The sequence below is a fragment of the Gavia stellata genome, chromosome 24 (assembly GCF_030936135.1).
Source record: "Gavia stellata isolate bGavSte3 chromosome 24, bGavSte3.hap2, whole genome shotgun sequence".
Taxonomy (NCBI): Eukaryota; Metazoa; Chordata; class Aves; order Gaviiformes; family Gaviidae; genus Gavia; species Gavia stellata.
This window is the reverse complement of record NC_082617.1, coordinates 6,331,212-6,357,221: the sequence shown is the minus strand read 5'-3', so window position 1 is coordinate 6,357,221 and position 26,010 is coordinate 6,331,212. Positions and strand designations below refer to the sequence as shown.

The following is a 26,010-nucleotide window of genomic DNA, read 5'->3' as shown; positions in this document are numbered from 1 at the left end:
TGCATGATTTTAGTATTTTTATTGGTTCTTAAAACATGCACAATATAAACACGTGAACCAGCCAGAAGTACAGCACATGGAGGGCTGGGCGCTGAGGGCGGCTGTCCAGTCATGCCAGCCTGCAGCCGGGAGGAAGCTGGGATATTGGGGACCAGCTCTCGCCCATGGTACGGTCCCAATCCTGCAAAGAGCTCCCTGTGGGTACAGGGGGCTGTGGCCAAGGACGGCCTTATCTGGGGCAGGACTACGGCCTTATTCTGCACATTTATGGTGCTGCACCGCAGTATTAAGCCAAGGTTTCCACTTTCTAGTTGAGTCAGTGCTCAAATCCCAACCCCAGCCCAAAAATAACACAAATCCAGCCCCTCTGCTGCTTCCATCCCCTCACACCCTTCTCCCTGCCCTCCTTTTAGCCAGCCACAACGTCACCAAAAGGAAAAACCACATTCTTCAACATCAAGCATCTACCCAGTGCTCAGAAGTACCTGCCTGCCCTGCTGCCTTCCACCCATCCTGGGCAGGGATTTCAGAGCTGCCATCAAACTTGGTCAAACTTGGTCTAATCGCTCTTTCTGACATGCCAGGGCTGCTCACATGCCTCCCGGAGACGCGTGGTGGGAGCTGGCGTGTTCTCCAGCTGCACGAGCAGCAAGACTTGTGCTACGGGCGAGCACGGCCACTCCGGCCAGGCTGGCTGCATCCGACTTGACCAGGCTATCGCTTGACAGAAGAGCCTTGGGAGTCCATGCTTTCTACAACTTTGATCCACAGCAATAATTACAATCAATAAATCATGTCGTCAAGCTGAGAAATTCCACGTTTCAAGCAGAAGGGCCTGACTTGGCTTGCAGAGCAGCCCACTGAGGCACTGGGCAGAGCTACCCTCCATCTGGCACCACCGAAGGAGCCCCAGACCAGACCCTGCCCAACTCCTCCAGCCCTGCAGCTCTCATCTCGGAGCCAGAGTCACATTTTTTCTTTTTATGGCACTGAGATCAGACCTCCAAGTGAATGAGACATGCCTAGGATATTCATTGAGGATTCAGGAATAATTTCCTGCTAATTTCTTCTATTTGTTTTCTATATTTAAGAGGGAAACCTTAGAAGGGAAAAGCAGAAGTAAGCAAGTCATCATCAAACAGAAGGGAGAGAAGGGAAAAGCTGGCCATTTCCAAACTGCAGGCCAAGGCCAGCTGTGGCAGCCAGGGGAACCTCAGCTCCTCACAGCCCTCCACACATCCCTCTCGAACACCCTGCGAGGTGGTCCATTTTACAGATGCAGTAAAGAGGCACAGTGTCCCAAAGCCTACGGCAGACCAGAGAAGTGACCCATATCTCAAGTGCATATCCTGATTGAAAGACCAAACTGTCTCCTGGGTGTAATTTTTTGCAAAAATAACATACTTCATGACAACATTTGCAACAAGTCATATCTCAGATGACTTCCTGCCCTAAACAGTGTCCTGGTTCACTGCCTGCATCTCCCTCTCAATCTGCTCCCAGGGGTTTTGCTGCAACATGGCATGCCCTGTTACAGTAGTATTAATGTCTACAGTAATTACTGCCCTTATAAAAAAAAAAAAAAGAAAAAAAAATTAAAAAAAAGAAAAAGCCTATATATTTCTTACTAGGGTTTAAATGCAATCCAGCCTCCCAGACACAAGACTGCAAACTCTCTTTTGTCCTCTTGTTGCAATAGGATCTCGTCTCTTCAGACGAGCTGGTTTGCCTTCTGCAGCCCAGAGCTTGGTGTGTGCCAGCTCTGCCCCGATCCCTGAGCTGGGGAGCACATGCTGCACCTCTGGGCTCCCGCTGCAGCCATCGGAAAGGTTAAAGTCATCTTGCACGCAGGGGTTTAGACAAGAGCAGGCAGCACTCTGCTGTTCCTTTTGGGGCTAGATGCAACTGCTGATTTGGAAACCAGAGTGCAGGTGGCCCTAATGGAGAGCGCAGGAGCTGTGTTGGGCCAACACCCGTACCCCGGCGATCCGAGATACACGCGGCTGCCCGCGCAGCTCGGGGAGGAGAGCACTAGTTACAGGAAACCCGCGGACCAGCTATGGGGGTGAGCGGGCTGGTTTTGCAGACTCACTCGGACACCTGTGATGCCGGGATATCCAGGAGGCCCTTCTTTTCCCTTCAGTCCTTCGATGCCTTTTTCTCCTTTCTCTCCTTCCAGGCCTTGCTCTCCTTTGTCTCCCTGTGGAAGAGAGGAGGGAGGGAGCTTTTCATACCCACACAACACATGGGTCACTGTACATGGCTCTTGCAAGGAAAAAACCCACCACATAATTAATATTTCAGGAGTCTGAGAGGAAGAGAGCCTGCAAGCAAAAGGATGAATGAGGATGAGTCATAATACACTTGACATTAAAAAAATGAGCAAAACCAGGTTTCTTTTTTTAAAAAATCTCTTGGCTGGAGGAGAAGGAACTCCCCCATTACACAGGGAAATCTGAACCTCTTTGCTTCTCCTGCAATAAGGCCTGAACCTCCCACGTGAATGAGACAGGCAGACAAGATCTGAAAGTCTCCCTTCCCTCACCCAGAAGCCCTGAGCTCGGGATGCTGAAAAATTTTTAATAGGATGGGTTTGTCTGGAGCAGCTGCTTGGCTTTTGCTGCCAAATGGGAATCAGCCCAGGGCTCAAATAAACACTCTGCGAAACAGTGTCATCTTGTCCCTGCGAAGGATTTGTGGTCTGAGCCGTAGGTATCATGTCAAATTACCATTCTTATAATTGATGGCGCAAAATTTTATGGGGACAATCAAAAAGGCCAATTCTGTACTGACAGCAGCACCTACACTTGTGCAACCAACCAGCCTTGACAGAGTCGTTTTGCTCTCATTAACGCAGGTGCAAGCGGACAGCAACATCTCTTCTTGATAAACAAATGCTCCTGCAGTGAGCAGTGGCTCTTCTGCTGTCCAGAGACACATTCAGGTTGAAAAGATCTGGTTTGGTTCAAGAGCTCTTGGGGACAGTTAGCGGTGGCAAGAGAATACAGAAGTCTTGACTGTCTTTAAGGAAGAGTCTTTTGGTCCAACGTTCAGAGATAAGCAGAAGTAGAGACACACGGCAAATAGTTGAACTAGAATGAAGCAATAAACTGCATTGTTGTGGGACCGGCTGCTTTTTCTTTCCATGGAACAAAACTGTTGGCCTGTTTGGAAAGGCTGGCTGTGCAGGGACAGAAATCAGAGTTCTGTTCCAAAGGCAAGGTAGCAAACTCACAGCAGCTAGATGAAGAGTGCAGTGCAAGCCCTGAGCGAGCACCTGGGGCTTTGCCAAGAGGAAGGCGATCTGGTTTCTTTACTTGCTGACAATGTTCTGGTTAGTGGTGCAGGGGAGAGCAATGGACAATTCTCGATTTCCCCTGCCAGGCCCAGGAATTCCTGATTAGTTGGAAATTTAATCTGTAAAGACTCAAATAAAACAGACAAATTGCTGGGAACTAGATTTTAAAGAAGTTGACCTTTTTGGAGATCTGATCAGATGCCAAAAATGTGGGTAGAGGAGTGAAACAGGAGGAGTCCATTATGTGTGCTTGCAGAGAAAAAATCCTTGGAGGGAGCAAGGCAGAGGCTTATTGCACAGAGGACCCAACAACCCCCTTGGCTTCAACCTGTCCCCGGGAACCACGGGGGCCTGAGTGCACGGAGATGTGTCTGAGAGCTGAAACATGCCATGACAGCGAGGTTTACCTTGACACCGTCCGGCCCAGGTGGCCCGCTGTCCCCTTCCAGCCCTGATTCTCCCTGCAAGACAGAAGAAAGCAACATAGGGCTGTGCCCAAATACGCTTTTTTCCCCATGCTTTCGGCAGTTGACTTGGGGCAGTGAGTTGGGCTGCAGTGACAGGAGCCCAGCCCTGCGCTTTGACACATGTCCTGTCTCATACCCTATTGCTGAACAAGCTCTTTCTGGAGCTAGAGTAGGAGTTCAGCCTCTTGCTTTATTCTAAGCCATAGTTTCTCCTCCACCGACCCCGCTGCTGGCCTGCGGGAAGACCTCCTTCCCCATTGAAAAGGGGGCTCAGTCTGTATTCATTTAACCTGGGGCTTCCCTATCCTGCTCCAACAACTGACCTTAGTCCTGAGAAGGGACAAGAGCCACTGCCAGCTTCAATCCGTGCATTCATCCCGCCCCTGGCTCCCTCCCACGCATGCATAGTGAGGCCAGTGTTTCCCTGCTTAATGCCCTCCTTCTGCTCCAGCATCTCCCTGCCCCGTGCGGACTGCATCCTCCCGGCTGCGCTCGGCCGGGGAACAGGACAGAGCTGTTCCCACACCGCCCCTTTCATAGGTTGTCACAGCACTGGGCAAAGCAGCCCTGTAGCATCGGAGAGGCTCACGCAGCTGTGAGCTGAAGCTGATAGGCTCTGTGAGGGAGGCGTTTCCACCACCCGCAGAAGAAACAAGGGCCGTAAGGGTTACGGGATGCCCCGAGCGGGATCTGTCTGCCCAGGCTGTGGGTGAAGAGGGAACGGAGCCTCTGGGGAACTGGTACAGCAGAGAAGTCCTATCAGAAGGTGACCATACTTACTCTTTGGCCAGCGAGGCCTTGCTCTCCAGGGACTCCCAACTGGCCAGGATCACCCTACAAAGAAGGAACCACAGACATGGAGACAACCGACAGCGAGTGAGCGTGAAGCACTTCCCATTGCACCCCTCATTTTGACTTTTTGTTTCCTTCTCCCACACAAACACCTTCACTTCAGTTTGCAAGGGGGTCCAAAGGACAGGTTGGCATCACCAGCACCTCTGCTCGCGGAGAGCCAGCGCACACCTCGCAGGCTCTGTTGCAACGATGCCCAACAGGACAGGGGTGCAGGAGTGGTTTGTGCTGCCTGCAGCTGCAGGGCCAGAAGATATTCCCTTGGCACAGCCCTTTGGCAGGAAAAGCAGCAATGCTGGGTGCAGTGCAGCGCTGCGCCAGACACAGCTGGAGCGAGGGAGAAGAACACTGACAGCTCTTTGAGCCCCACATGACTGAGGAGGGTGGAGAAGAACCTGAACCTTTGATGGCACCAAAATGAATAAACTGAAGGTGTTTGGAGCTGGCAAGAAAATGGATCTTGGCGACAGGCTGCGAGGTTGCACTGGAGGCAACATAGGGCAGTTACCTCCCATTTGTGCCCATCCAGGCTAACTGCTTTGCAAGGAAGAGAGTTCAGGAAACGCAGAGGGAGAAGGAGGAAAAGGTTTGACCTACCCATACATCTCGTCCTGCAGCAAACTGGTCTGCAAGCGACGACTGCCCAGAGCAACCCCAGCCTGTCCCAGCACCTCCCGGCTTTGGAGAAGGAGCAGCACTGGACTTTTACTCTCTGACCCCCCCAGCAAGGATGTGTTGCACTGACAGTGGGTAAAGGGGTGTTCCTGCAAATCATCATGTCCTGTTCCCGAGGAGGGCAGCCAGGAGTACGGGAGCTGAAACACTCGTGCAGCATCAGGACGCCAAAGACACGGTAGCTCCAGTGAAGTGTCAGAAGATTTGCCAAGGAAAACATGGCAAAGGATGGGGCCGGGGGTGGGGAGTGAAGAACAGCAAAGAGGAAATTGCATTTAATCCCCACATAGAGTCTGTTCAAAAGCTCTGCACACAGGAGCGAACCTTCAAACCAAGCAGAAAGGGGGTGAGGACAAAATAAAAACCCTTCTGAGCTGCTCAGCACTGGGATCTTATTCAAACAAAGAGATGGTTTTTATAGGCCTTTCCAAGCAGACAAGAAGGTGCATTCATGGCTCTGGAGCAGGGCACCCTTCCCCCATAACCATCAGAGGAGTTCAGTCCCCACAGAGCTGAGGCTTGGAAACTGCGGCAGGACCTTGTCTGAGGGTATTTTTAAGTTTGGGACCTTCCTAAGACTCTTCTTATTTCAAATTGGAAGCTGCCTGGATCTCTGAGTCTTGAGGACTCCCCTCTCCACTCAGATTTTGGATCTGTGAAAGAGCTGAGCTTCATTTCCAAGGCCCTTCACAGCTATTCAGGCAGAAGACCCTTGGGATGGTGCTTCTCCCCGGCACTGACAGCCTCCCCCTTGGGATGGGGCTCTGGAATTTGTAACTAAGGGCTTAAAAGTTAACCTGATTTTATTTTTTAAACTTTATCTTTTGTTGAATATGCTGTGGCGTTGGCTGCTGGAGGGTGAACATGCAACGTTACACAGTCCTGCAGGAACAGAAGTTGCTATTATTTCCCCAGTCTGACAGAGAAATTGCACTAAGGGTTTTTCTTACCTTCATGCCAGGTTCACCTGCAAGGCCAGGCTGTCCCATTGAGCCAGGCGGTCCCTGGGAAAAAAAAAAAAAAGATAATGAAAAAACTCATTGTAACCAAGTAGAAAGCAAGATCAAAGACATAATTCCTTTAGCAGAGCCCTCCCGGGACAGTGGAGCCCTGGTTGCAATGTAATTACCTCCCCAGAGCTGGCTCAGGGTACGCAGCATCAAAGAGGCCCAGTACCCCCTCGTGCCTGGTTCCTGGGAGGGCTCTGCTCGTCTCTCATGCCTCCCCTCTCTCCAGCCCTGTGGCAGCCCCCCAGCCTCCTCTGCCAAACACCTCTCTCTAGCTCCTTCCAACCCCTCTGCTTCCTTAGGTTAGTAACCACGCCGGGGAGCAGCACTGGGACGAGTTGGGAAAGAAGGGAAAAGGCTCAGAATTAGACTTGAACGCCCTTCACAAGGGTCCAGCAGGTTGGCTGATACAGCGGATAACAAAAATGCTCAGCTGCGCTCTTGCTCCCTTGCTCACTGCTTCCTGCAACCACACTTCTCCATTACCGCTGGTCTGAGCACATTCTCCACGCCACCAGTCTCATTTTGGTTAGGGTTACGTAGTTAACGCAGCCTCAGGGTTCGCAGGCGCAGTGACTTGCCCTGCCTTGGCAGGAGCAGCTGCCCCAGATGACACAGCCTCGAGCTGAGCCCTTGGCCCCACGCTCCCGGAGAGGCAGGGGCGCAACGCTGCTGCCAGCTGCAGGACAGCTAAAGGGAGCCAAGAACAGCACGGTTACACCAAACCCTCCGGCACAAACTTTGGCCAGATTAGCCTTGACATCCATCACCCACTTCCTCTGGCTGTAATGGGTCAGCAAACATCCTAATGCCAACGACTGGGCTCGGACCAGAAACCCAGAGCCCAGGGCTGCTGCCAGGCTGTACCACCTGAAAGAAAGTGGCTGGCAGAGGAGATAACGTGGCCCTATCCATCTGAGCATAGATCCTGGCAGAGACACTTGGCATCCCTCAGAGAACCAAAAATGAATGCCAGACCTGGAAAACTATGGGAATTAAGACAGAAAGAGGAAAGAAGAGAGAATGACCTTGCAAACTGTTACTTGGTGTCCAGCTGCCATGTGCAGCCTTGCAATAGAGGGGTCACAGTCATTTAGCACCAAGATCAACCGGGAGCTTTAATCTTTGTACATTCACTAGTACCTCTGGGAAGTACGGGGGATGAGAATCTGTAAAACAAGCCCAAAGATGGGACAGCAAAGCTTGTCTTTAAAGGATTTGAGTCGTTTATTTACTTATGATATTTGTTTTCCGGACAATCTCCCTTCTCTTTGCTGTTAGGAATAAAGGAAAAAAGAGCACATAGTCAAGGGAGCACTTGGCTGCCCAGGGAATAAAGCCAGTTCCTGGCTTGCTGAGATGGATTCAAGCAGAGGAGGGAGCAGGGCGCATGTTGGGTTTACGAACAAATGGTCAAGTCACGCAATGAGAAAACTCAAGCTCCAATGAAAGCAAATATTCTGCTTTGGTTTCTCCAGAGGTGCCAGTGCAGAGAAAGGCTCCTGGAAGAGTCACAGATTTGAATAAAGCTCTGTACTTTCTTGGTTGGCAACACCCAGCGTGGCTCGGTAGCAGCTTTCCAGCTCCCCAGTGTGGTTTACCACGCTGAGAGCTCGCTCCATCCAGACTAGCAGCCATGAGAATGGAAACTTTCATGACTCATACACTTTGCAGTAGACTGCATTAAAAGGCACCTTTGCTGCTGTTTTTACAACCAAGTGAAACATCCTATCTATATTACAGCTTGGGACCTACGGAAAGGAACTACCCAAGGGGAACTGGCACATCTGGTATAAACAGCCAAGACTATAATACTTCAAGGGGAGTGAAATCAAGCCAAGACTGCAGACGAGTCAGGGGAAAACCATGGAAGCATCTCCTGCGCTCCATCAGGGCACTGTTTGGCAGCTGCTGCGGCTTTGGTTACGGTGTGTTTGTGCCATTGCTTCATGGCAACGGCAACCTGAAAGCACAGTCAGCAGCAAAGGCATTTCTCTGAGCTTCTTCCACTGGCTGCAGCAGCTTGTGATGGGACTGCCACAGCAATCCAGGCTGGCTGACAAAACTGTGTCTTGTCAGCAATGGCACTGGTGAGGGGGAAAGCAACGACCAGTTTTCAGTTTGAATTGTTACTGTATTTGGTCCCTGACTCTGCACCCTGGTGTAGAAAAGGTGGTTCCTGGTGTGGTTGTAGAGTCATGCATGGGACATGCTCATTAGTGTGGTCAGCTTTGAAATGTTTCTTTGAATGTGAGAAACATTCTCTTGTCATCTTGTTGTGAAGATGGGTCTGCACATCTACCAACTGGGTGTCTATGGGCTGTGTGGAAAATGATGCTCAAATTTCTGATTTTCGCTGTTTGCTTTGGAAGTTGACTTTCAGACTTGAGGGAAATCCTTCCTGCTCGTGTCCCCAGGTGTGAAAGGATGCATCTCTGAACATTTACTCCTCTCTCAGTCCTGCCACTCTTGATGCAAGGGGAAAACAGAAGCAAAGATCAGACCTACCTTATGTCCAATTTCTCCCAAAGGCCCAGGTGGCCCCTGTGGTCCTTGTGGACCCTGAAAGACAGAGACACAAGGCTCTTTTCATACAACTGTTTTCATTTCTGAAGGGCCACCACTTCCATGGCCTGTAAGATAAAACACCAGTTCCCTCCCACATCACAGAGAGCTACACAGCGTGCAGGTGATGCCCAGTGAGATGGAGAAGCCAGCAATGGGTGTGCTGAGGCACCTGAACAGCCAAACAGTTCAGAAGGCCCTTCATCTTTCTGGCTCCCACCTAAAACAACTGTAGTTGGCAACCTGAAAATTCCTGGTTTACTCTCTCCCTTCACAGTCCAGGTCAGTCCTCACAGACACAGAGAGCAGGAGATAACCCCTCTTCCTGCTTCAGTGGTCCTGTTGGCCCTCCTTGAGGTCTGTGTCTTCACTTGTCGTCTCCCAGTGCCTCCCCCAAAGCTGTGGCCTCAGTTCTGACACCACCAGCCTCCCTCCTAGGCCCCCTTCCGCGCTACCTACCAGCCCAGTCCAATTCCTCCTGTTACATCTGACCCTGTCCCAGATCCAACCTTGCCCTTCTTTTCTCCCTTCCCTTCTGAAATCCATCCCAGGCTGTATCCTACACTCTCCCTGGTTGATCCATGGCCCCCTTTTGCTTTCCAGGGGTCTGACCTTGTCTTTCCTCATGCCTCCTAGGACTCTAGCCAAGTCTTTCACATCTCTGACCATGCTGGAGTTGGCAAGGACAGAGAAGCTGGGAATGGGAATGAGTGGTGGGGAAGAGACAGACAGACAAAGAAGTGAAGTGTCTGTATGTGTGCAAGGAAAGACAGATGAAGAGAGAGTGATAAGACACTTGCCGGGTCGCCTGGAGCCCCTTTTGCTCCTGGAGGTCCAGAAGGTCCTTGGATACCCTAGAAAAATTAAAAACACAAGGTCAGCTCCAACCCCATAGCAATCTTTCATGCCTGGTGGCAGCAACGTGCACCTCAAACACTCCAATAAAAGGAGTGACGAGGTGGCCCTGTAAGTGTGAGACACTGTCCAAGTTCTTCCTCCTGGACCAGAACTCAAAACTTACGGACTTGCGTGAAACCAAGATTATGAAAGGAAGCACAAGGGATGGACACTTACTGGGAAGCCACGTGCTCCTGTCTCCCCAGTCTCACCCATCTTCCCCTGTGAACACACAGTTACAGCAATTAGCAGCTGGGAATGTCCTGAGACACCCGCGGTGTTCCGGCCAGGAGAAGCTGCAGTTCCCTGGGCACTGTCTATGTGTGGGTACCCCTGTGGGGGTGTGACACCACGCCGGGTTTGGCAGACACTGGCTCTCACAGAGGACATACCTGCAGCCCATCTGGCCCCAGCTTGCCTGGCTCCCCTGGTCGGCCCTGCGAAGCAAAAAGACACAGACATGTTGGCAAGAGCGCAAACTGTATTGGCGATGCTCTTCCGCCCATCCCATCTGCTCTTGCATTTCTGTGTGTCAAATATCCCCTCCAGTTCCCTGCAGCTTTTGAGAGGCCAAGTGCCCAGCATCCTGCCCTGAGGAACACCCCACTCAGCAGGGAGTGTGGGCAATGGGCTGCATGACCTAAGGTTTTTTGAGCAAACACTGCTTTGGAGGAAGCTGGGATTCTCAGGAGACTCGGCACAGCCCTGTCTGGCAGGGCATGAAATAAGAGAGATTCCCCATCCCAGTTGCATTCACAGGGCCATGTGTGCCATGCAGAGGATGGAGTCTGTGACATTCAATGGTAGGACAAGGGTCCAGCTCTGCCACGTTACTCTCACTTCGGGCTGCTGCCAAAGGGAGAAACTCTCCCATGCACCCCTCTCAATGCCTGTTGTGGAGCAGGCTCACCGTGGATGACGGTCTGCCCAGGCAGGGTATCTGCCAGGCTGTCTTTGCACCAGGCATCCCCTGTCCTGTGTTTTTACTGTCCTGATCTAATTAACATGAAGTACATCGGAACAGATACATATTCCCTTAGGTCATATTTTATCAGTCATGTTAAATTGCTCTGATTTTTGTGCTACATTCAGATGTAACAGTCAAGCGCACTCACTGCCAGCTGAAGCTACTCCCATTCCTGCCAGGGACCCCATTATTTTAGCAGAGGCCCTTTTATGTTGGTGGACTGCCTCTGTATTTGGGGTCTCAGACCCCAGCAGCAAGGGCCCTGATGCCCACGTTGGACAGATTTTACTCTGGCTGCATGAAAGACTCATCCCTGCTGGTTGACCCTCATGGAGCAACTGAATGTCCTCTGTTCGTGGAGGAAGATGTGACCTTGATCCTGTCCAGGGCACTTCACAACACAGCTAAGAGCAGCCTTGGCCACCCACTGGCATTCACCTTGACACCTCGTGACCCTGGCTCGCCTACTGGTCCATCAGGCCCTCTGGCACCCTGGAAAAAGGCAAAAGAGAGGGAAAAATAAGAACACAGAGTATATGTCTCACTGGAAAATACAGCAGTCACCCTAGCTTTGGCCACCAGGAAAGTCCATGAGATCAGTCCTGGCTAAGCCAACTTATTGGTTGGGTTGAGCACAGCAGCTTGGAGCCCAGGACTCAAAAGATCCCTTCTGTGTTTTGTTGCTTCATTTCTCACCATTTACCAGCACACAGCACCAAAATACTTTTTATTCCTGTTAAACTGACTACCAACCGCAAACCAAAGCCAGAGGAGGAAGGCAGGCCAGGAACAGCCTTATTTTCATACAACAGTTACAGGACAAGGGTTTGGCAATGCACAGACTTGCAGTCTAGCCTTATTGATATCAAACCTCTAGAAACCCTGCTCTTCCATCTTCCCCTGCACTTAACCTGGGCATACTACACTCTCTGATGATCACAATCAGGGCAATAAAGCTACAAAATATACAGAGGCGCACAAGCCCCCACCATACAGTACCTTCACAACTGTCCTGGGCCTCATACTGCTCCCAAAGAGCAGGGTGTATTTGCTGGCAGCTGAACTCCAAGCCTTCAGCTACAGTTACCTGATATTTAAAGAACTGGCTGCTGTTAAGGATCAGGCAGGTGCTCATGCATATGCACGCTGGGAGGAGCGCAGCCAGCCGTGTCTGCTTTGGCACGTCTGGTCCTACGCCCAGCATCTGCTCCAGGGTGTGCGCGTGCGTGCAGCAGGCACGAGGACCTCGGGAGGTGTACGGGACACGCACACTGCTGCAAATGCTCATGGCACGTACAAGAGTCCAGACAGTGGGCGATCCTGGACACTATTAGCTAAAATTGAACAGCTCATGGTACAGCTCAGGCATTCTTGAGGAAGGGGTGTCCTCGTTCTTCCAGAGGGTGCTGGGCGAGGAGAGTACTGGTCTCAAAGAGGGGATAACTGTGTTCTATCTTTCAAGCTAATTTCAGAAGAGCTGAATGTGCAGCCCTCTGCACCATTCAAACCCCCGAAACCAGTGTGTCACACTGACAGAGAATAAACAGAGCCATGGTCAGGGAAAATAAAACAGTAAAAAAAAGGGCATGTCAAGAGACTATTAATGCATGTCATGCTCATCAAACCATGAGCTCAGCTGGGACTCTTAGGCGCTACTGCAATGTAAATAATAAATAAAAACACAGAGCGGTGCTAGAATGTAGTGGTAAGAGGAATCCTGAGAGCAGGCCAATGTGGAAATAGAGAAAATAGGAGCCAATGTGCTTAATCGGGATGCAAACCGAGTGCCAAAATAACAGGGCTAGGGAGCCAATGTGTTAGAAAAGCAACTCCAGTATGACAGGCAAGAGAGAGAGAGACTCACAAAGAAAGGCAGTGTAACAGCAGAAGATGTATAGGAAACTTAGCCAAATTATTACAGCAACCAAACATTGTCAATATAAAATAATGCAAAAACTTCTACTGCGCTTGGCAAAACCCTGTGCTGCTGAGTGTACCAGAGATCAAATAACCAACAGCCTGTATTGCATGCCAGTAAGACACAGCTCTAAAGAATGCTCAGCCTGGTCTCCAGGACAGACGGACAGAGGAGGACTGTGCACCAGATGGGAACACCACAACCAAATGGGGTGTTTCACAGATCGGCGCTTTGCTACGCTAATGTAATGGCAGCTCTCACCAGCCCTAGACCCCAAGTGCCCTGGCTCCTGCTGGCCACTAGATCAGAGAGCAGCGAAGACCAAAAGTTTTATTAATCCATGTCCCTATGAACCTCAAAGCACAATGACATAAACCAGAAGGTCATTTAAAAGCAGGGCTACTGACAGCTCAAGCCAGAGAGCGCTGTAAGTTGGAGTACTGGGAGAGCAAGGCTTGGAGGGATCTGGGGAGCTGCCTGGGGTGACCGGGACACCCAGAAACCCGGCAGAACACACAGACCTGTCCTGGGCTGGGTACTGGGCTGCCCAAAGAGAAGGGAGGTGTCAGCACGTGCTTGGCACTGGCACCCTGCGAAAACAGCCTGCCACCCAACTTCTCAACCTCCCTGGAAAACAAACTGTTCCCCTCCTCTTTGAGCAGCCATTCAGTTATTTTGTGCAATTACATCTTTACTACCTGAGATGGCGGGGTTACCTGCTTCTGAAGGAGTGCTGAGGGGAAAGATTCAGTAGCTCAGCCCTGGTGTTAGAGGAGGAGGGAGCAGGGATCAGAGGCAATTGGGACATGGAAACAGCAGCGATGACCCAGGTTAGAGGTCTCCATTCCAGGACAGGTGCTGTCGCGGAAGGAAAGTGGGGTGCATCTGGCCCCTCCAGATCCATCTCCTGTATCCTGTCCTGTCCAGCCCCTTTGCCAGTGCTGGGCTGCTCTGAGCTGGGTGGAGGCTGTTGGGTGCCCTCAGACCTCACTCAGCGCTGCAGCAAGGGCAGCGATGGCTGTGGTTCTCAGCGGTCCAAGCCGGCAGGGCTGGCTGGGGAAGTGTTTATGGTATCCTCCTTTCTTCCAGCAAAACCCTGTCACCAGCTTTGCAGGATCTGCCAGGGCAATCTCACTTCACAGCAGTCACCTGCCTAATCCCATCACAACACATCTCATCGGCGTCTGACCTAAAGAAGGAGGAAGTGACCCTGTATTCGCAAATGCATGTCGCAAGCTTCATCTTCTCCAGCCTCCTGGGCCAAAACCCAGGATAAAGGCTTCCCCTAATTTGCCCTGACAGGAAAGGCTACATTTAGTCAATTAGTTAAATCTTTAAAACTCTCTTTTACTGACAAAGCTGGTTAGAGATGAGTGAGTGAGGTGCTGGCAGCTCTCCAGGGAGCATCCCATGCCAAACGCCGCAAGGCACAGCACGGTGCCTTCGCCCTGCAGGCCTGGCAGCTTGGCCATGCAGGCAGGGCTGAGCACAGCTCCCCGGGCCCCCCTTGGACCCTCAGTGCTTCCAAATTAACTGAACAGCCAGGCATGCCTGCCCCGAGCATGGCAGGGCAGAGGGACCAGGGCGAGCGTGTAGAGAGGCACGTCGGGAACAACCTCCTAAGGGCATATGCAGCATGGTCCCGTCCTAAGAATGGGGTAAGGAGGGTGCATGGCTTTATGACTGGTGTCAGCGTCTTTAGGAAACCATGAAACAGAGAAGGAAGCTTTTCTTTAGTCTATATCAGTACTTATATGGCAGTACACAGCTCAGGAGAGGTCCTGCTGAGCCAGGGCTGTACAAACAGTGCAAGCTCCAAGTAGCTTTACAATGTAAACAGGAAAAAAAGGAGGGTTAAACCGAGATCTGTCCGCTCCTTTGCACACGGGCAGCCAAAGCACAGAGAGATACAGGTTCATGGCTGATGAAGCATTTGAAAACCTAGTCAACTGTTTCACCAAAGCCAGTTGGACACGAACATGTGGCTCAAAGATATTGCCATGTCCATCTCAAAGCAGCTCACCCGAGGTCACGCAGGGAGTCACAGCACAGGGACACGCCTGGGCAGTCCCCCTGAAGCACATGCGCCACAAGACCAAGTGTCATCACTCATTGCTACCTAAACAGATGAGTTTCCCCTTTTGGTTGTGTTTTCAGGCAAGAGAATCCGAATCAGTATTGTGCAGAAAATCACAGGTCTGTGACCCTGTGTCCAAACGCTGATGCACCGGTTGCAGTAAGTCACGCTTGTGCTGAGGTCCTGGATCTCAGCAGGCAGTGAACCACTCAGGGCTGGGCAGAGCCCAGCATTTTTTAAATTCTAGTTTCAATGCCTTATGTGGACACATTTCACACTGTAATCCCTGTGTAGGTCCCCACAGAGCTATGTAGTAGAAAGCTGGTGTTAAGTCCTTGCAAGTCTCACCTGCAGTCACATTCTGCCCCCTGCAATAATGAGTGTTTTTAAATGTAGGCTCCAGTGACAGTAGCAAAGCAGGTCACAGTGCCACACGCTCAGTGGGTGCACAGGACAAGACAGCATTTCCCTCAGAGATGTGCAATACTGAGCAGCACTATCAGCAATCCCAGACTAAACAAAGTGCTATGGTGTTGGCTAGATATGGACATCATCAGCTCCCGAGTGCAGGGGAATTCAGCTCCAGGCTTTGCATCTCAGGTTTATTGCTAGTCCATGTGAGGCAACAGAGATATGCCCTGCTGCTAGAGTAGACAATGTTCCTGCAGAACAGAGCTAAATACTCAACAAGATGTTTCTGCAAAGTAGTGCTGCATTTCCCCCTGTTTAAACAGATACTCAGAGCTCGAAGAGAGATGGTAACAGCCTTTGAATAGCAGAAGCAGAAACATGCAGTCAGTAGTAGCTCCTTTCCAGAAATCCAAAGCTTCTTCCTTACCCCTTTATCCAAATATTGATATTTCACTATCACAGTCCGGCCAAATGAAAAGCAAGCGGATGCCTTGACAGAAGCTGAAGGGAGACATCGCTGGCCATAGATCTGTAGCTAACTTTTCCTCAAACACTTCTAATGCTTTTTCAGCCAACTAGAAAGATCCCTGGGAGCAAAACAATATACCTCTGCTTTTTCTCCATGAACAACTTGTCAGCTGGGCCTGGAAAAAGCAACTATTTTCAGGTTTGCTTAGATAACACCACTTTACAAATCCCTAGCATTCACAAATTCCTGCAGTCAGTGATGCTGCGAAGCATCGGGTCTGCGTGGCAGAGAGATAGCGGTCCCCACCCGCACAGAGCGGCGGAGTGCTGGGGGTGCAGATGTGCACGCCTTATCTCGTCTTTGCAAGCTTCACCTGGGCAATAGTTAATGCAGGAGCTTGATGAATGAACGGCACAGTGGAAAAGAGAAATATGCTTCAGGATTTGAAAAGCTCCTCTGAGTCGCCTGAGCCGGCACCCAGCATCCCCTCCAGTGAGAGGATAAAATGCCAGAAATATTGACAGACACCTTGTCCAGAAGAATGGGGCAAGGTAAGTCACTTTACAGCAGGACCTCAGGTGCAGCTTTATGATCTGAGTTGCAAAGTCACGGCTCCAGTTGATATTTAGCCTTTTGTAGAGATTCTCAGTCAATACCTGGGCTTTTTGATATCGATATCCTTGACAGAGGATGCTGGAGAGCGCCGGTTTTCCTGCTGCGAGGAGCTGATTAACAGAAATGTGCTTTTGAATTTAGGTGAGATAGGGTGAGGGACTTGCTGAATCAGCAGCCTCCAAATTTAAACCTTGATTTGGTTAAATAATTAGCTTCAAACGTGTGCATAGCTGTCACTAGCTGAATGCTAAGCACATGTCTAAGCGCTACACTGAGTACAGATGAAGGGAAATAAGCCTGGGCTCACAGGTCCACGTTTCTTGTCCTTAGGGAAGAGGAGAGGGGAAACTGCATTTGTGGCAGATTGTTCAGTATCAGTTTGATGGGCTAAACAAAGACTTGGGAAGGAACAATAGCCCTGTCGTGACTAAAAAGAAGGTTACAGTTTTTAAAGAATTTTCTTCTTAAAATTTGTACTTATATCTTGACATTACACAAGCTATCATAACATAAATACAGGCCCCAAAAAGTCTCCATTGTTCTTTACAATCGAAACCATATTTGCTATTTACGTTTCCTTCAAAAGCAAAATTACTTTAATGAAGTATCCACAAACAGAGCTCATGGAATCCACAAACATCTGGCGGAGGCTGCATTCATGTTTCCACTCTGAATTGAATTACGTCTTTTTGTTAACTAGGATAGACAGACGGTAATGTCTGAAATTACAGTTGGGGGATCATTTCCCCATCCTGAGAAAACCAAGAGCCAGAATAGCAGGACAAACTAAGCAAACAAAGAATACTGTATGCCTGGAATATCTTCTGAGAGTATGAAGAGAAGGAAAACGTGAGAGAGAGATGTACAAACCAGAAATCCTCCAGGCAGGAGATCTGCTGGTCCTTACAGTACCGACTTCCCCACATCATATTCACTGAAATCTGCAGGATTTTAGAGCAAAGCCCAAGTTCCTCCTCTCTGCTGGAGATCTTAGAAAGGATGTCTGTCTGTCTTGCAAATTCTGTAGGGATTATATCATTGCAGTGCTCAAATGCACCAAATCTCCACCACACCACAGTCCAGCAGTGGGTGTTGAGGGCAGGATCAGCGCAGGGCATCAGCAGCAGATCCCGAAGCTCAGCGCCCGCTGGCAGAGGCTTACCCCTCTCTGACACCTTGCCAATACCCGTGTCTTCAGGGCAAGATTAAGACCTTAATGCTCCCTCTTCCCCGGGCACTGCCTCCTGTTCTACCTCCACGTTCTGCACTTCCTGGGGTGACTTTTTGCAGGGCTCTGCAGCCAGCCGGGATAGAGCCACTGCTGCGTTTCTGGTTTTCAGGGCTGGGATGCATTTTGAAGCCTGGGCTTCCTCAGTGGAGAAATGTCCAGGGGGAACGACTGGCACCAGGTCTGCTGGACTCAACATCTGGAGAGGAAACGCAACGCAAGGCCATGAAGCTGAATGTCTCCACCATGTGGTACATCATTTTGAGGATGGACAGTGCTGGCAGTAGTTGCTGTCCTGCAGGATGTCTCCTGAGGGTTTGGCACCCTTTCTCTGGATCCAGTTACACCCACAGGCAGGTCCCTGTTGTGCCAGCCAACCTCCTTTCTTCGGAGCTGAATCCAGCTTTGCTTTTGGTTTTACCTCATAGGATAATAAACATCCCCTTCGTCATTCCTGACAGCACAAGTGGAGCTGAAAATGGCCCGGTCAGCTGTACTCTCTTTGTGGGTTGAGGACTTTAGGCCAATGCAGAAGGAAGAAGCCAAAGAAGATTTACGCAAGTGAATCTCGCACAACCCAAGAGCGAAACACCGCAGTTGCACGCGGCTACCTGCCGTAAGGAGATGCTCAGTTGCAGATGGGGTTGCGGCTGGCATCCCCGGCTGGCATCTGGGGGAAGGCAGTGCTGGGACTCCTTCTCTGTCACTGCATACGTTAAAGACACTGGCAGAAATGTCAGATCCCCTCGGAGGACCCACCTTTCCAAGAGTCCGCACAGTCGGCAGCCTGGATTCATTCAGGAGGCGTTTCCCGTTCAACTCTGCATTGTAGGTTTTACCTTGAGATATTTTCCACCCTCCATTCAAAGCCTCCCGCGAAAGTTCCTCCAGTTTCCCATCCGTCATGATCATGGATGCCCCGGACAGCTCAGTTAATTGCTGCTATGTAGCACAGAGAAACCTCACTCCCCAGGGGACCCTCGGAGAGCGGAGCTGGGGAATGAGATCCATGGGCCTTCCCACCAAGGAGAACAGAGGCAAGGAAGCTGTTTGTCCCAACCACAAGTTAAAAGCTGAACCCTGATAGGCATCTGCTGGGCTCAGATGTTACTGGTGTCCTTCTAGCTGTGCTTTTAAAGCTTAAAGCAGTTCCAGGGTACATAACTCTGTGGTTATAAAGCTTTCCAGTTGGTTATTCCATTTCCTTTTGCCGGTCCCAGCTATTCGAAGAGAGTATTAGCTCTGGTGTAGGGAAACATATGCAATCCTTGGCTGTCCCGAATTCCCCAAGCAGGAGTTGCAGTAGAAGCAGAGACTGGGGGGTGGGTAAAATGTATAGTTTACTCCAGCCTACGTCTTTGAAAATGAAACATGGAAACAGATATCATAAGATCCTTGGAGGGAGAAATGCAAAATATGTTGTTGTTGGGGCCTTCAGCAGAACCCATGTGCACTCGCTATTAATACTTTGTAAAGCAGCTGGACAAGGAAAAACAACCCAAAGCAGGGATGCTCCTGCAATAAATGTCCCGTTGAAGAAGAAAGATTGAAGAGCTCAGTGGGACATGGGTTGGATGTCACAGGCAGGAAAACAAGCAGCTTTGGCAGGTCTAGAGGTCATTCTGCTGTCGGCTGTCACCCAAACAGAGACTGCTTGTGAAATATTTTTCCAGTGTAACACGTACTGGTAGCACTGTCAGTAATGCTAGCATTACCCAATACTAAGCTGGGATCTGCTCTTTCCAGGCAGAGCAAGGATTCACACATGCTTAAAGTGTGGTACTGCTTAGATACGTACAGATAAAATCAGGGCCTTGTGTTATGGGTTGGAAAAACCCACAGAAAGACACAGGACATGCTTATAATTTGCTCTACCGACAATGCAAAACACACCTTTCTCACAACCCTGCGAAACGCTGCCAGAAGATATTAATCCTGTGAGACTGAAAGGGAAGACGTGGGAAGAGTAGCCTGTTCAGCTCCTTGTCAGCTCTATTTCTGCCTGCCTTGTCTCTTAATTCCATTTAACGGCATAACATTTTGTGCTTTATCTGCCTTTGGTTAAATCACAACACTTCACATCTCAGCCGCTCTCTGTCCCTTGGCAGCAAAGGCACCTTCTACCTGCACCCTTTTCCCCAGCCCAGACACAGCTTCAGATGACTAAGTCTTCACCATCCTCACCAGAAGTGTCGGTAAACCCTGTTTTGACACTGCAGATGGTTGGAAAAGACAAGCTGGACCACTTCCATGATAAACTCTACACTGGGACACCCCTCTGCCCATACACATCACTTGCATTCGCAGCCCTGGTAAGACTTGCTTCAATGACCGCAGTCTATACGCACAGGAGAAACACGGCTGCGGAGGTGCTGCCCCCACCGCTGCTCACCTTCACCCCCCCAAACTAATCCACCAGATTACTATTCCAATGGCTGAAAGAGGAGAGGGATAAAAGCTGGTGGAAAGTGCTTACCCTGCGGCCTTTCATTCCTCTTATCCCTGGCGCACCACGGACTCCTGCCGGACCCTGGAAGGGGAAAAGGGAGACAAAATGAAGATGGAGGAGGAAGAAAGCAGCAGCTCTTGGTAAGACCCCACATCCCTATGTGATCTGCAGGGGCCTCAGATGCAGACCCTTGACCAGCAGGTTGGTTCGTTAAACTCTTGCCAAAGACATTACCAAATTTACTTGTCTATAAATGGTCTTTTTTTTAACTCACTGATTGTCTTTGGATTATGAACATTTAGGCCAAGGATCCTGGCTGAGGTTTGTATGCTTAAGTATCTGCAGCCTGTTGTCTGTGTAAGTGGTGTGATTTGAAGAGAAGTTGAACATCCAGAATTCCCTCTGAAGCTATTAAAAGCAGCTGTTGCTCAGTATCTGTACAAAAATAATAATAACCAGGATCTGTTTTTCAGTTGTCCAAATACAAAATCAGACACCTCATCTTAGGTATCCAAGTTTGACCTTTTCAGCCAAATACTGATTTTATCTTCAAGTAACTATTGCCCTGTTAGTGCTGCATAAATATTCATACTGGCAGATAGATGCTAATTTCATTTGGACTGTTGGTGTTGTGGAGGACTCTGTTCTTCTTACACTTACAGAAAGGTTTGAGGTTTTCTTTTAACCTGGATTTGCACACACTTGATTCATTAATGTGCATACAGAACATGCAGAAGAAAATTAAACAGCTTTTTTTCTGTTAGAATATTAATCAGTTTCAAAAATTAAAGGATATATTCAATTAACAAGACTTATTTCTATATTGTAACTTTAAAACCCCATATTTAAAGTTAGTGCCTTTCTGCTGTCAGAAAAGAAAGCCTCAAACTGACACATTCCATCCTTACTCTCTCAAACATTCCACATCAAGTTTTGCTATTTTTATATTAATAGCTTTTACCAAGTGTCAACCCTGCAAACTCCACCAAGGATCAGAACAAAATTGGACTGTGATCTTCCTACTGCTTGTACCACTGCCACTAATAAAGATTTTGCTTTTGGAACGGAGGTACCTTTCTGCATGGCATGTAAGTTCAGAATACAAGTGCTTAGCTGTTCTCACTCAAGATGGAAAAGTTAGTTGACTGTAACTATATTTGTAATCACAGTAAATCTCAGTTTTGCTAGTGAGGTCAGTAGCGACTGGCACAGACAAGCAGTAGATGTGTCAGATGCCTGTTTTATAGAGATTTTTTATGATAAACACATACTGAAATGAAATTCTTTGTTGGTACTTGGAATAGCCTCCTGGAAGTCTCAGCATATCCCAAACAGCTTATGAAAATACAAGCACAGAAACATTAGTTGTGATGGCAAAACGTTGAGGGAGCAACTAAGTACCATGCTGGGAATTTCAAGGAACTGTTTAGGAGAAGATGAGTGACCTTTAATATACCTATACATTATTTTCAAAGCTGTGTATTAACACAAAAGATGTACCATGATGGGAAGCAGGAAGAGGGAAAAGGAATTCACAAGCTTCGGTGAACTGAAATTGAGGGCAGAGCTTCCTACCATTGACTATACCTTTGCTCCCCATTCCCAATCACCCTCTGTTGAATTAATCAGCCATCAGAGCTGCTAAAGCTCACTGGACAGCTTAATCTCAAAGACTTTAACAGTTTAGGACAAACAACAACAGCATGCCTCAGGTCTGCCTTGAAAAGCCAATAATGAATGTTTGGTGGAGAAACAGGCAGAAACAGCTGGAATTAATGAGTGGGGATTTGATATTAGGAGATTATTTGATTTACTGGCTTTGTGGGGAAGTTGGACTTATTGAATTATGACTTTTTAAAATGCAGTCTCAGAGGAAACATTTTGCTTGGATGAACTTGTTAGTTATTTGCCTGCAGGAACAGGGAACTAAAGGAAGCGGAAGGACCTGGGGACGGTCTCAGCTCCCAGAGCTCTGCAGAGAGGTTTTGGCATCTCCAGTCAGAGCTGCTGTCTCTACTCACACTGTTGTCATGCCCCAGTGAACTAAGACAAAACTCAGCCTCAGCTAAAAGCAGTAGTTAGTGGTGCACTAGAGAGTGCTTCAGGACTGGGAGCTCTTCGCCACAGGGCCAGTGCAGACCCCCCCTCTGCCAAGGACGCCCTCGTGTCCTCCCCAGTGCCCGCAGCATGGAGCAAGCAGGGACCTGCCTAATGCTCCGGCCAGCCCCAAGTCACGCAGCAGGTAACGTGCTGGGAAAGTTGTTAAAAAAGGGACATCTAGAGATATCCAGCTGTCTCCTAGACTTCTGTCAACAGCAAGTGCTGCCCTGAGGGGCCACAGAGCAGCTCACTGCTGGGGGCTGCAGGCAGCATCACGCTCCTTTTATTATAAGGGCCTGGCCAGTGCCATGTTGCTGCTCGTCAGGTAGGGACAGGTCACTGTGAGGTGCTGCTTGACCTCAGACCTTTTCTTTCCCTTACCTCCATTGACTTGCAACTGTGAAATCTCTCCCCAGCCAGCAGCTGGCTGCAGCCGGTGGGCCCGGAGCATCCCCGAGCTCCCCGCGATGGGCAGAGCTGCTGCTGATCTGGAGGCCAAACCTTTGGCACCGCCCGGGCATTTCGCTACTGTGATCTTCCTCCCAATTAACAACACTGTGGGAATTCACACACTGAGCAAAATCCATTCCCTGTACCCGCCCTGAGCTGCCTTTCTGTTGGTTCCAGCAAAGACACGCAGCAGCATTTGTGCTGCTGGGAGAGCCGGTGCTCCGTCTAAACAACGGCTGTGGGAAACGGGAGCCACGCTAAAATCTACCTCCGCCCCAATTGCACGCTCCAGCCACAGCTGTACATGTACCAGACGAGCCCATCCCGACGGAAGGCGCATCTGGGGGCAGCTGCTCTGCTGCTCCCCTCACTCCACGGAGGGGCTCTGAAAATGCGTGATGCAGTCACTACACGAGACAGTCGCCGTATCGCATGATGTGATCACCGTACTGCCAATGATTCCCAGCAGAAACAGAGGGTCTTGCCATAACACCTTGAGCTAGTGAGCCTGTGTCTTACTAAAAGGTTGAGGATGGATTGTGAGTTTTGGATCTCCCATTAGGGAAACGGTCTACAAAAGTTTGGATTAAGCACCACTTTTTTTTTTTTAGCATCTCTTTCTGCGCTTCTCCCACCCATGCCCCATCCCTTTCCCCATATCCCTTGTTCATATCAAACTCAAATCAACTGGGACACAGTTGCTTGACTCAGCCCATGAATGCCCAGGATACGGAATGCTGATTTTTGGTGTGCAGTGTTACAAGGTGATGATAGCCTTTACTTACTGTTGGTCCAGGGATCCCAGGAAAACCCACTCCTCCTGGTGTCCCAGGGTGCCCCTAAAAGGGAAGGAAGAAGAACACGCCTGGTGTGAATTCCCAGGATCTGCTCAGCCCTTCTTCCTCCAAATGGGAAGACAGGAAAAAAGGCATCGTTGGTTGCTTGCAAGGTCAGGCAGGTCTGTTATTTGTCAGGGTAAAATTGCTCAGGGGCAGATGGAGAAGGCCAGGCTGCCAAAAGCCCAGCTCCAACCTTGCTAGCAGTATAAGCAGCTAGATTTTCTGAACAGCCCAGAAGAGAATGGGCTCAATTAAATGGAAAAATCTATCTTTGGGTCTTGCAGTATGGTACACAGGAGGTGAGTGTCAGAGCAAGACAAGATCTTGCTGAGGTCTGCTCTGTTAAACTCCTGGACGAGAATCCCCAAATGGTCATGCACACAGCACAGCAAAACACCACGAGCGTGCTGCCCAAGCAGCCCTGCATCTCCAGCTGCTCCTGGCAACTTGGTGGGATGTGAACAACAGATCCTTGTTCCTGGACGCTGCCTGTTCAGCTGCCAGGATGCTTGGAAACAGGCAGTCCTTCAGGAGCCGTAGCCTCCAGTTCCGAGTTATCTCTAGTTGACACAACAGGTCCTCAGCTGATGGAGCTGCAGAACACGTGTCGAAACTCAGTGTTTCTCTGAAGGGGAGGTTGCTGAAGACGAGTGTTGGGGAGAGGTTATACCTCGATATCCAGTTAGTCAAAAGGCCATTCCCATCCCCACACAGGCAGGAAGAATTTGCAGCTATTCTCATGTAACTGAAAGACCAGGAGAAGCTGCACCCTTCGCTAGGACGGAGAGAGAGGGGCAGCAGCAAGAGCGAGAGAATGCAGACTTACTCCTTACCATCGACCCCTTGACTCCTGGCGGGCCTGGGGGTCCCACTGAGCCACGGTCGCCCTAGGAGAGACACAGGTGCATGGGAAAGAGTGAGGACTTCTGCTAACAAACACTCTGAGCTGGTAGCAATGGGGATCTAGAGCAATGAAACAACTAAAAGATCCACAAATCGCAGTCTCTGCCAGCAGATTTCTACCAGAAAGGCTTCCAGTACAGAATAATCATCACCTTCTTTCAAGTATCCGTCTCATCAGAGTAGTTAAAGGACTACAGCAAGAATTAGCTAATCCTCCATATGCCAAGACAGAGGACTTTACTAGTGCCATCAAACCACTGAGGAACAAGAAACAAGCAATGCATTCACGACCACCTTCAACTCCAGACAGTGCTAGGACTGGATCCCAGGAGATCTCCAGCCCTTCCCACCCAAGGCACGACATCCCTCTCTGTTCTGCAGTATCGTAATCCCTACATATTTTGGCATTTTTAGAGACATGGATTTGAAAGCTGTGGTCATGAGGCCCTGCTGAGAGCAGGGAATCACACTAGAAAAAAACAGAGATGCTGCCTGGAATAGACGGATGGTGGTTTCAGGAGGAGACCATAGGCATTTTGGGGGGACTGCCTATCCTGTGGCTCATACTGAGACCACAGTGCAAACAACAGTGATCTGGAGGCCTGTGTTTACAAGGGGTTCGAGAGCCAGATGCCTCCATGACCCACCCTAAAGAAACTATCCCTTCTAAAACAAGCCACCATTTGGCATTAAAAATACTAATGTACCAAAAAAATAACTTATTAATTCCAAAAGTCTTACTTATCCCCACATGCAGAACATCTCACTTCCCCTGAGTACATCCTTGGCCCTACAGTTCAGCCAAGAACGTGAGACGAGGTGTAAGCCTCCGTGAACACCACCGCGACCCACGATGCAAGGGTGAGTCGAAGGCATGGTTCTAGCGATGGGAGGTCCACTGCTCCTTTTTGGAGACGGTGGCAATTCCCACCACGACTGCCTGTACTCTCCCTGGCAGCCCCAGTAATGCACCGGGAATTAGGTGTGTTACGTTTCTGTGCTTGGGGGGATGAGGAAGGAGGAGTTAGCAAATGCTGCCAAATAGTTTACGCCCAAAATCTGACCTACCTTCTTCTAACAGCTAAAGTGTAAGGGGAAATATTTTCTGGGATCTAAGCAGCTTATTAAAAACAAACCCCAGAGTTTGTGTTGTCATCAGTTGGCCCTTGTAAACCAGTGTAAGGATTTTTTTTTCCCCCTAAACGCATGGATTTTATTAAATATGCATTAACTGTATTGTCCTCTTTGATAATCTTAGGATTCTACTGGCTTCAGTCTTAAGTTTTGCAGCTCTCAGGATGGAGATTGCTGACTCAGCTATGTCTAATGAAAGCATATTTCCCACTTCATTTAGCTCACAACAGCATAGTAAGCTGTAGGATGCTATGCCAACTGGAGGCCTGGTTGAGGTTTTGATTTGATGATAGCTATTTCTGTCATCCCTAAGTTTGTCCTGGTAGAGAAGTCGTCTGATAGAAATCACAGCTGTGCTGAGGATCTCCTAGGGCAGATTTTCAAAGGACAGCCCGGGTTTGCCTGGACACTAACGTAACATCATCGTGTTACAGAGTTGATCGGCAAGATGAGGACAGCTCATGTGTTCAAGGCGTTGGCCCAGAAGTTGTAGGGCCAGACGTGAATTTACTGGAGTGGGAAAAAAGATCTTCCCACGTCTCCTGCATGGCAGACCCCTCATTCCCCATTCAATTCAGGGCTGCAGCTGCCATTGATACAGCTCACTCAGGCACCAGTTTTCTGCGTAACCACCTTGGACACATCACAGATTCTTTATTCCTCTGTTTTCCTTCCATAAAATGCAGCTC

At 49.5% G+C, this 26,010-nt stretch overlaps 1 protein-coding gene across 1 annotated transcript in view; it reads right to left on the bottom strand.

Annotated features, from left to right (window-relative positions):
* COL27A1 (collagen type XXVII alpha 1 chain) overlaps positions 1–26,010 on the bottom strand; it is a 160,687-nt gene that overhangs the window by 35,190 nt on the left and 99,487 nt on the right. Inside the window, exons 26-37 of the mRNA XM_059828735.1 lie at positions 24,118–24,171; positions 23,231–23,284; positions 19,923–19,976; positions 11,167–11,220; positions 10,154–10,198; positions 9,939–9,983; positions 9,665–9,718; positions 8,808–8,861; positions 6,243–6,296; positions 4,546–4,599; positions 3,706–3,759; positions 2,093–2,200 (exon numbers count right to left, since the gene is read on the bottom strand). Coding sequence (XP_059684718.1) covers positions 2,093–2,200; positions 3,706–3,759; positions 4,546–4,599; positions 6,243–6,296; positions 8,808–8,861; positions 9,665–9,718; positions 9,939–9,983; positions 10,154–10,198; positions 11,167–11,220; positions 19,923–19,976; positions 23,231–23,284; positions 24,118–24,171 — 684 coding nt within the window. The remainder of the gene's footprint in view (positions 1–2,092; positions 2,201–3,705; positions 3,760–4,545; positions 4,600–6,242; positions 6,297–8,807; positions 8,862–9,664; positions 9,719–9,938; positions 9,984–10,153; positions 10,199–11,166; positions 11,221–19,922; positions 19,977–23,230; positions 23,285–24,117; positions 24,172–26,010) is intronic.